This window comes from Capsicum annuum, chromosome 2 (assembly GCF_002878395.1).
Source record: "Capsicum annuum cultivar UCD-10X-F1 chromosome 2, UCD10Xv1.1, whole genome shotgun sequence".
In the NCBI taxonomy this organism is placed as follows: domain Eukaryota; kingdom Viridiplantae; phylum Streptophyta; class Magnoliopsida; order Solanales; family Solanaceae; genus Capsicum; species Capsicum annuum.
In genome coordinates, this window is record NC_061112.1 from 130,691,364 (window position 1) to 130,702,150 (window position 10,787).

Here is a 10,787-nt window from a genome sequence, read left to right on the forward strand (position 1 = left end):
ATTACGAAAAATATGACCGAGTTTGTATTTGAGGTCACACCAGAGATCCCACTTCCGGAGGAATTGGCCTAGCAGATTTGGGAGGGTTGCCGTATCATGGGGATTGAAACGATGGTCATAGAGCGTGAGAAAGGAGAAGTGCACCCAGATTACCATGAATGGTTTGAAGAATAATTGAGTCCGCCAGTCAAACCAGAAAGATCGGTTAGAGGACCTATAGACCAGGAAGCTGCAATCAGGATAGGAATTGAGAGAGCCATGCGAGAACATCATGAGGCCAACCAAGCTTTGAGAGCAGAATTAGAGCATGACAGGGCAAAAATAGACGAACAACAAAGGGAATTTGCTAAAGAGAAAGCTAAATCAGCGGATATTGAGGTTGCACTTCGGGGATAAATCAAACTGGCTACCACTAGGGGGTCACACATTACAGAACTTGCCGCATCTCGCCGACAGCAATTGCAGGAAGTTGAAAAGAACATGCAAGAAGAATTTGATCGAGAGAGATCTTAGTGGATCCGTGAAAGAGGAATATTGAAAGAACAGTTGGAGGTTGCTTCTGCTTATGAACAGCGTGCAAGAGAGATGATTGATTTCCGAGATTGACAGGCCCATGAATGGGATCAGGCCTTCAGTTCCCTTCGAGGGAAGGTCCGTCGTGTAGCACAGGATACTGCCAGAATGGGTTTGGATTATCAACAGTTGGATCGTGAAGATTTTTTGGCACAAGTACCGGTTTTCGCACAGCATCTCACTACTTTATTGGAGGACATATACTTGAGTTTGAGAGGACAGATTAAACCGAAGTCTCCTTGAATAGATAGTTGTTTTTCTTTGTTGCAGTTTTTCATTTTCAGTTTTAAAAACTTCTTAGATGTTATGTCTTTTAGTTTTTAGATATTAGTTAGTAGGTTTTATTGTAGGAGTTGGTTAGTTATTTTGTCGTATTTATATTATAGAATGTAATGAAATTGACTGTTTATTTTTATATATTACATATGTTTTACTTCACTTATTTTATTTATTTTCTTCAATAAAAAAAAAGACAAAACAATCATTTTGTTAATTTTTTTTTCCGAATTACGCAAGATATGATTTATGTCCTGGCATGATACGTAGGCAATCCTCCAAAGGGTTCGATCATAACTTTTGAAAAAATATTTCTAGAAAAGCCGGGATGAAACACAAAGCCTTCCATGATAGGTTGGAAAATGCATATAGAAGCATGACATATAACTTGACATTATAATGTGTTAAAAATATAACACTCACCCGTTTACTACTTGGTTACAGAAAGATAAAGTAATTGGTGGTTGGTTTGTGGTATAAATTGGCATCACATCTGTATAATACCAGCTACAAGGGTAAAAGAAAAATGACCCGCAGAGAAGGTATAGGGTCTGACAGTGAAGAAGAGCAGAATCAGTTGATTTCGCAGGAAGTAGCATCAATGGAAGAAATAAAGTCATTGAAACAACAGATGGCAAAGATGTACCAAGCTTGGTTGAATGAACAAGCCCCGCCTTTTTCAATTCCTGGACTTTAGACTTCGAATGATCCAAATTCTGACCCAGCTCAAACTAGTGATCCATTTTACCCACCAGGATTTGGCCCATTTGCTAATATGTCTGGAGTTGTTGGTACTTCTACCATGCGCCCACCGAATCCGTCTGTTGCAAATAACCCACTTTTTACTTCTGTAGCGCCAGCTACTGCGGGTACTCAACTGACACTACCGAAGAATATGGGGAAACCAAGTCACGAAATGTTATATCCTCCTGAAATGACTTTCAAATCCCAAAATTGACCTTATCATGTTCATCAACACGATACTCCTATCATGATTGAGAAGATTGCTAAGAATGAGGAACAAGAGGAGATGGCTAGAAAAGTTAGAAGCTTGGAGCAGAGTATGAGAAATATGCAAGGATTATGTGAACCAAAAAGTGTTTCATACAAGGATTTGTGAATGTTTCCTGATGTCCATTTTCCGATAGGGTTCAAAATGCCAAAGTTTGACAAATATAAAGGACACGGCGATCCTGTAGCTCATTTGAAAAAGTTTTGCAATCAATTAAGGGGAGAAGGAGGAAAAGAAGAATTATTAATGGCCTACTTTGGAGAAAGCCTTACAGGAATAGCTTCTGAATGGTTCATTGATCAAGATATTTCCTGTTGGCACGTATGGATTTCGTTCAACAATTTCAATATAACATTAAGATAGTGCCAGATCGCAAACGCTTGCCAGCATGAGAAAAAAGATGACCAAAAATTTTTGAGAATATGCCGTCAGATGGAGAGAGCAGGCTTCAAGAGTCAAACCATCGATAAAAGAATCTGAAATAATTCATATTTTTCTGCAAGAACAAGAGCCTAATTATTTCCATCATTTGCTCTCTACTATCGGAAGCACATTTGCTCAAGTTATCAAAGTTGGAGAGATGGTAGAAAATGGAATCAAGTCAGGAAAGATTATCAGCCAGACCGCTTTGAAAGCAACAACACAGGCAATTCAAAGTGGTATAGGAATTTTTGGGGGAAAGAAAAGAAAAGTGGATGCAGCAATTGTCGTGCCAAGTCCACGACAAAATTGGAGGGGTGCATATCAACCATACGCACAAAATCCATTATGTTTTGTTAACTCACCTCAATATCCTATTTACAATGCACAGCCATATGCTCGGGCTCCTTCTTACCCGCAATGACGTGCACCAACCATCCAAAATCATCTACCGATCACGCAAGTTCAAAGAGGCCCTCCCAGGTCTAATTTCCGGCCTAGAGTAGACTTCAAAGGGATAACATGGTAAAAGATAATTTCACTCCTATTGAAATATTTTACACCAGTTTATTTCATAGGCTGAGAAAAATAAATGTTCTAAACCCAATTGAGAGAAGGATCCCGAATCCTCCTTTGAAGAGCTTGGACTATTCTAGAAGATGTGACTACTATTTTGATGCCCCAGGGCACGACACAGAGAAATGTTGGTATCTGAAAAGAGCCATTCAAGAGTTGATTAATACCCAATAGACTATGGTAGAAAGCTTAGACGCTTCAAATGTCAATCAAAATCTGCTGCCAGATCATAATGAAACAAACATGCTCGAAGTGATACTCAACGATGAAGATGTTATGATTTCCTTTAAGCCGATCATTAAAATTAAAACTGATTCAGAAAAATCAGCAAATGCTGTGGATTTGATAAAAGAAAAGCCTGTAGAAGCGAAGGTGGTGATAATAAAACCTGAATCATCAAATGTTCTCTTGGTGGTAGGGAAAGAGATTTCAGAAAATATTAGGTCAAGTCAAATAAAGCCGAAACTCATTATTCCCGGAAGATCCAATAAGCCTCTTTTAATCATAAAAGGAGCTCCCATAGCTCCTATTGTTATTAAACTAGTGTCACAGGTTCCTATGGTTGATACTAAGGTAGTCCCTTAGAATTATGATCACGTTGTGGTGATGCACAAGGGAAAAGAAGTGACTGAAGATGTAGATGAAGTAGGGGGATTAAATCGATCTGGAAGATGTTATGCTCTAGTAGAGTTAAAAGAAAATAAACAAGGCGGTGAAGAATGAATGACAGTCAAGAAGCCTATTACTGATGAAGAAGCTGAAGAATTCTTAAAGAAAATGAAATTGCCAGAACATTCTGTTGTAGAACAGTTGAAGAAGACACCAACACAAATTTCTTTGTTGTCTTTATTGATACATTCAGAGGAACACCGTAAGGCTATAATGAAGATTCTTAATGAAGCATGTGTTCCCTGTGAGATTAGAGTGAATCAACTGAAAAAAGTTATTGGAAGGATCCTTAAAGAAAATAAAATTACTTTCTCAGATGATGAATTGCCTATGGAAGGTACTGAGCATAATAAAGGTCTGTATATTTCTGTGAAATGTGAACATTTCATCGTCACTCGAGTGTTAATTGATGGAGGATCAGGCGCTAACATTTTTCCTATGTCAACTTTTCAAAAGTTGAATGTTAATGTGGAAAGGATCCGACCTAATAATGTATGCATCAAAGGTTTTGACGGATAAAAAACTGATGCCATTGGTGAAATAGAGTTCATATTGACAATTGGACCTGTGGAGTTTGCTATGGATTTTCAAGTGCTGAACATTGAAACTTCATATAATATGTTATTGTGAAGGCCATGGATTCATAGGGCTAAAGCAGTCGCATCAACATTGCATTAAATGGTCAAATTTGAACATATGTCGGCAATAAATAATTGTTCATGGTGAAGGAGATTTATCCATGTATAAAGACTACTTCGTTTCCTCCATCGAAGAAGATACTGCAGATAATGTGTTAATTCATCAAGCTTCTGAGATAGTGGCTGTTGAGCATATCCTCGAGGGGAATCTCATCGCGAGAACACAATTGTCCTCTGCATCTGTTATGGTAGTGAATGAAATGTTGAAGCATGGTTTCGAACCAGGAAAAGGTCTAGGGATGTTTTTGCTAGGCATAGTTCATCCGGTAAACTTCTATGAGAACATTGGTACTTTTGGTTTGGGATATGAGCCTACTGCTGAAGATATAAAGAAGGCTAAAAAGTGTAAGAAAGAGTTATGATCACTTACCAAGCCGATACCGCCACTTCACGAGTCTTTCATCAAATTCAGTGTTGTTAGATCCTCCAAGTTACCGGCTGCAGAATCAATGAATGATGATGATACAGAGTTGATTGGCCTTTTCCAGAATATGTTCATTGAAGCTGATATGGTTGAAATCGGGGAAGGTACCAGCAATGTAGATGTGCAGTCTATCGGCCCTGATATCCAGCTTAACAATTGGGAAGCCACTCCTCTCCCTATTGTAAAGGAGTCGTGGTAGTTTGTTTGTTTTCTTTCAATCTTAGTAGTTTGTTTGTTTTTACTCCTGTAATTTAAATCATTCTAGGATTATAATTCAGAACTTTAAATTTGGTATTTTAGGTTAAAAATCTTTCTATCTATGTTTCTAATAAAACATAGTTTCCCTTTGTTTTATTTTGAGTCTGATTTTTATTTATTTACTTTCTATCATACAGTTCTTTCTATGCCGGTTCTAATGATATGACATACATAAAGAATTGTCAATCAGATTTAAAAACTCAATCTAATTATGAAATAATGGATAAAGAAGTTGAACATGATGAAGAAGGAGCATTTGAGGATATAAGCAAAGATTTCAAACAGTTTGAGAATAAGACAAATCCCAATTTGGAAGAAACTGAGGCGATCAATTTAGGAGATCATGAAATTATTAGGGAGACTAAGATAAGTGTACATGTTCAACCACGGCAAAAGAAAGCTATAATTGAAGCTTTACATGAGTATAAAGACATCTTTGCGTGGTCTTATGATGATATGCCCGGTTTGAGCACTGATTTGGTAGTTCACAAGTTGCCAATTGATCCTGCTTTTCCTCTTGTCAATCAAAAGCTAAGAAAGCGCAAAAATAACATGAGTGTAAAAATTAAAGAGGAAATCACGAAGCAACTTGAGGCCAAAGTCATTCGAGTGGCCCAGTATCCTATTTGGTTGGCAAATACTGTCCCTATTCTAAAGAAGGATGGCAAAGTTCCGATGTGTGTTGATTATCGTGATCTAAATAAGGTGAGTCCGAAAGATAATTTTCCACTTCCCAATATCTATATTTTGTTGGATAATTGTGCCAAACATGATCTTGCGTCTTTTGTAGATTGTTATGCGGGGTATCACTAGATCATTATGGATCCAGAAGATGCGGAAAAGACATTATTTATTACGCCATGGGGGACATATTGTTATCGAGTCATGCCTTTTGGACTAAAGAATACTGGGGCAACTTACATGAGGGCAATGACCACAATGTTTCATGACATGATGCACAAAGAGATTGAAGTTTATGTGGACGACGTGATCATCAAGTCAAGTGAGCAATCTGATCATGTCAAAGATTTGAGAAAATTCTTTGAAAGGCTTCGGAGGTATGATCTCAAACTTAACCCAACAAAATGTGTATTTGGAGTTCCATCAGGAAAACTCTTGGGTTTTATAGTCAGTTGATGTGGCATTGAGTTAGATCCTTCAAAAATAAAAGCTATTCAAGATCTGCCTCCACCAAAAAATAAAACAGAGGTGATGAGCTTACTTGTAAGGTTGAATTATATCAGTAGATTCATTGCTCAACTTACGACAACCTGCGAGCCAATATTCAAATTGTTAAAGAAGAATGCTAAAGTTGAATGGACTGAAGAATGTCAAGAGGCATTTGACAGAATTAAGAGATACTTGTCGAATCCACCTATTTTGGTTCCTCTAGAGCCGGGCAGACCTTTGATATTGTACATGTCTGTGTTAGACAATTTTTTTGGCCGTGTATTAGGTCAACATGATGTTACAGGCAGAAAAGAACAAGTCATTTACTACCTCAGCAAAAAGTTTACTACTTATGAGGCTAAGTACACTCTTCTTGAGAAGACATGCTGCGCCTTAACTTAGTAGCACAAAAGCTGAAACATTACTTGTCATGTTATACTACTTACCTCATCTCTCGTATGGATCCTTTAAAGTATATTTTTCAGAAGCCTATGCCTGCAGGCAGACTCGCGAAATGGCAGATGTTGCTCACAGAGTTTGATATTATTTATGTTATACGAACTGCAATGAAAGCTCAAGCCTTGGCGGATCATTTGGCTAAAAATCCTACTAATGAGGAGTATAAGCCATTGAAGACTTATTTTTCAGATGAAAAGGTATTGTATGTTGATGAAGTTATTTCTGATGATTGTCATTCAGGCTGGAAGTTATTCTTTGATGGAGCTGCTAATGTAAAAGGAGTGGGGATATGAGCGGTTCTTATTTTTGAATCAGGACAATATTATCCTATAACAGCCCAACTTCGATTTTACTGTACCAATAATATGGCAGAATACGAAGCTTGCATTCTGGGATTGGGATTAGCCATTGACATGGAGATCCAAGAACTATTGGTATTAGGAGATTCAGATTTATTAGTCCACCAAATTCAAGGAGATTGAGAGACTCTTGATTCGAAACTCCTACCATATAGAGGTTGTTTGCAGGATCTTTGTCAACGATTTGTATCAATAAAGTTCAAACACATTCTCAGAGCTCATAATGAGATTGCTGATGCTTTGGCGACCTTTTCTTCGATGCATCAACATCCCGACAAAACTTATATTGATTTTTTGCATATACAGATTCATGATCAACATGCATATTATAATATGGTTGAGGAAGAACTTGATAGGGATTCGTGGTCCCATTCTATCAAAGAATATATTCAGATTGGGAAATATCTTGTACATGCTAATGCTAATCAAAAGAGAACCATTAGACGTTTGTCTAGTGGATTTTTCTTAAGTGGAGGAATCTTGTATAAGAGGACTCCTGATTTGGGACTTCTGAGGTGTGTAGATGCTAAAGAAGCATAAAAAATCATGACTGAAGTACATTCTGAGATTTGTGGACCACACATGAGTGGGTATGTTTTGGCAAAGAAAATACTCCGAGCAGGATATTATTGGCTCACCATGGCGCGACATTCCATCAGTTTCGTTCGAAAATGTCATGAATGCCAGGTACACGGAGACTTGATACATTCTCCTCCATCTGAGTTACATACAATGACTGCTCCGTGGCCTTTTGTGGCTTGGGGAATGGACGTAACTGGAATAATTGAACTGAAGGCCTCGAATGGACATAGGTTCATCTTGGTAGTCATTGATTATTTCACGAAGTGGGTGGAAGCAATGACTTTTAAGTCAGTGACCAAGAAAGCAGTGGTTAATTTTATTCACTCTAACATCATTTGTCGATTTGGCATTCCGAAGATAATTGTCACTGATAATACTGCAAATCTCAACAGTTATTTAGTGCAAGAAGTGTGCCAACAATTTAAGATTATGTATCCAAATTCTACTCCTCATCGCCCAAAGGCAAATGGAGCTGTAGAAGCTGCCAACAAGAACTTAAAGAAAATACTTTGCAAGATGGTGCAAGGTTCCCGACAATGGCATGAAAAGTTATCTTTTGCTTTGTTGGGTTATCGTACAATGATTCGGACTTCAATTGGTGCAACTCTTTACTTGTTAATGTATGGAACTGAAGCAGTTATACCTGCAGATATTGAGATTCCATCTCTTCGAGTAGTTGTGGAAGCTGAAATTGATGAAGACCAATGGGTCAAGACTAGTTTGGAGCAATTAAGCTTGATTGATGAAAAAAGATTGACATCAGTATGTCATGGACAACTATACCAGAAGAGAATGACACAAGCATATAATAAAAAGGTGCATCACAGACATTTTGAAGTTGGTTAGTTGGTACTAAGACGTATTCTACCTCATCAGATTGAGGCCAAAGGCAAATTTTCTCCTAATTGGCATGGTCCATTCATGGTGAAGAAATTGTTACCTAATGGCGTGTTATATCTGACTGATGTAGAAGGGAAAATAGAAGGAATGTCGATCAATGCTGATGCAGTTAAAAGATATTATGTATGATATTCATGTACAATTATGTTATGTATGTTTTGTACTTATATTTTTAAAGATTGAAATGATGAAGACATTTTGTTCTACTATCCGAATAATATATCAACCTTTGCTTACCCCTTTGAGCTTTTATTTTTCTTCGTACCCCTCTTTTGGAATCAAATTAAAGTAAAAAAAAATAAGTGTTGAAAAAAAATTGAAAAAAAGAGAGAGAAGAAATCAATCAAAAATTCAAAATCAAGCAAAAGAATGGTGTTTCCTGAACTACGTTTGACCTGATTCTTGCTATGACAAGATACGTAGGTAGCGCTACTCCGGGGTTCAGTCTAACCAAAAAAAAATTCAAATTACCCAGAATGAAATGAAACTGGGGCAAAAAATTATTTTCTTAAAAGAATTGATTCCAAAAGTTGAATGTTTCACCCAATGTTATATAAATTTTTTGAGCCTCATGTCGGCCTTTCTTTCTAACCCTATCCAAAAGTCAAGTTACAACCAAAGAAAGACCTTCAAATCAATTTTTGAGAATGTCAAGGATAAACATGTTATGAGTGCATGATATTTCATATGTTGGGTGTTTATTTTAAAAAAATGAATGAAAAAATGAAAATGAGAGTCTTATTGGTGAAAACCCTTTCGGGCACCATAAGACGACTGTGAGCTGAGACAGAAATGAAAAAGAGATAGGCTCGTTGGCAAAAACCCATTGAGGTGCCACTAGCCGAAGAAAGGTTGTTATCAAGAAGGAACAAGTTCAATATTGGCTTAATTTCAAGCTCAATATGTGGATAGAAGTTGTAATGATGGGTGTGGGTAGATCTGGCTGTTTGATTCAAATGCATGTCATAATCAACAGAATCGATTTCCACATTCAGATAAGTTTTCTCTTTGTTTTGAAAAAGAGATACCTATTGTCTTTTTTTTTTAATTTTAATTTTTGATTTTTTGTGTCCTTGTCATCAAACGAAAAATTTTATTGTCTTTTGAGTCAAATTCACGTCTGGTCGAGTGAGAATAGACTCCAAACTCGCTACCAACTCCTTTAAGGGTACAAAGCAAGACAAAGGGTCGATGCATAGAGATAACTTTTCAAAGTAACAGTAAGGTACTCAAGATGATTGTGATTTGGCCATTTTAAACTCGTGAAAATCTAAGGGATGTATTGGAAGCTAAACTCAGAAGCATCATACAACAGAAATATGATTTGAGTTCACGATCTCAGTAGTCAGAATTCTGAGTCAGAAGTATAACAATTCAATGAATATTATCATGGATTGGAAAATAGTTGAGCATGGCAAGTGCGAGAACGATCACTTCAAAAGCCAAAGCCACAAACCAACCACCACATGTTTTAAAACTCATAATTTTTCATTATTTGGAACAGAGATGAAATAATTGTTTTCAGATAAAGGATGCAATTTCACACTTTTCTCAATGCAAGAAGCATGGTTGCAGCATCCAATTTCACACTTTTCTCAATGCAAGAAGCATGGTTGCAGCATCCGATACTGGATCTCGGTCATGGTAAACTTTATTTTTTGCAAGATATATTAAGATCCAATGACATATAAATTTTTTCAGTACAAACTGGGGCAAAAATTTTATGTGTGTTGTATGAAAATTTATTTTTTGTTTAGGACCCTTCTGGAGAATGGGACAGGACCCTCCTAAAGAATGAAAATTTATTTTATGTTCAGGACCCTCCTGAAGAATGAAAATTTATTTTCATGCTCAGGACCCTCCAGAAGAATGAGAATTTATTTTATCCAGGACCCTCCTGAAGAATGGGATGTTATTTTTTTGTTTCACTATTTGTTTTGAGTCCAGGAGCCCGCCTGAAGAACAGGGTCAAGAAATTGTAAGTCCAGGAGCCCGCCTGAAGAACAGGGTGAAGAAATTGTAAGTCCAGGAGCCTGCCTGAAGAACAGGGTGAAGAAAAGGAAGTCCAGGAGCCCGCCTGAATAAAAGGGTGAAGAAATTGTAAGTCCAGGAGCTCGTCTGAAGAACAGGGTGAAGAAGTTGTAAGTTCAGGAGCCCGCCTGAAGAATATGGTGAAGAAATAACAAGTCAGGACCCGCCTGAAGAACATGATGAATTTTCAAGTTCAAGTCATAAAAATTCAAATCAAGATTCTAGAGATTGCAATTTTCATTTGTAATTTTTCATTTTTTATTAGTCATTTGAATATAAAAGGCAGAAGTTGTTAACCGGAAACTCGACAGGATCTCACTCGGCTTTAACTTTTTTTTTTCTCGCACCAAATTATCTTTGAACTACTCGTGACCTGATTC

General features: G+C 37.2%; 1 protein-coding gene across 1 annotated transcript; it reads left to right on the top strand.

Annotated features, from left to right (window-relative positions):
• Positions 1 to 6,900: 6,900 nt before the first annotated feature.
• Positions 6,901 to 8,322, top strand: LOC124896277 (uncharacterized protein K02A2.6-like). Its single transcript, XM_047407819.1, has 2 exons — positions 6,901 to 6,969; positions 7,582 to 8,322. The coding sequence occupies exons 1-2, from the start codon at positions 6,901 to 6,903 to the stop codon at positions 8,320 to 8,322; spliced, it is 810 nt and encodes a 269-aa protein (XP_047263775.1).
• The last annotated feature ends 2,465 nt before the right edge of the window (positions 8,323 to 10,787 follow it).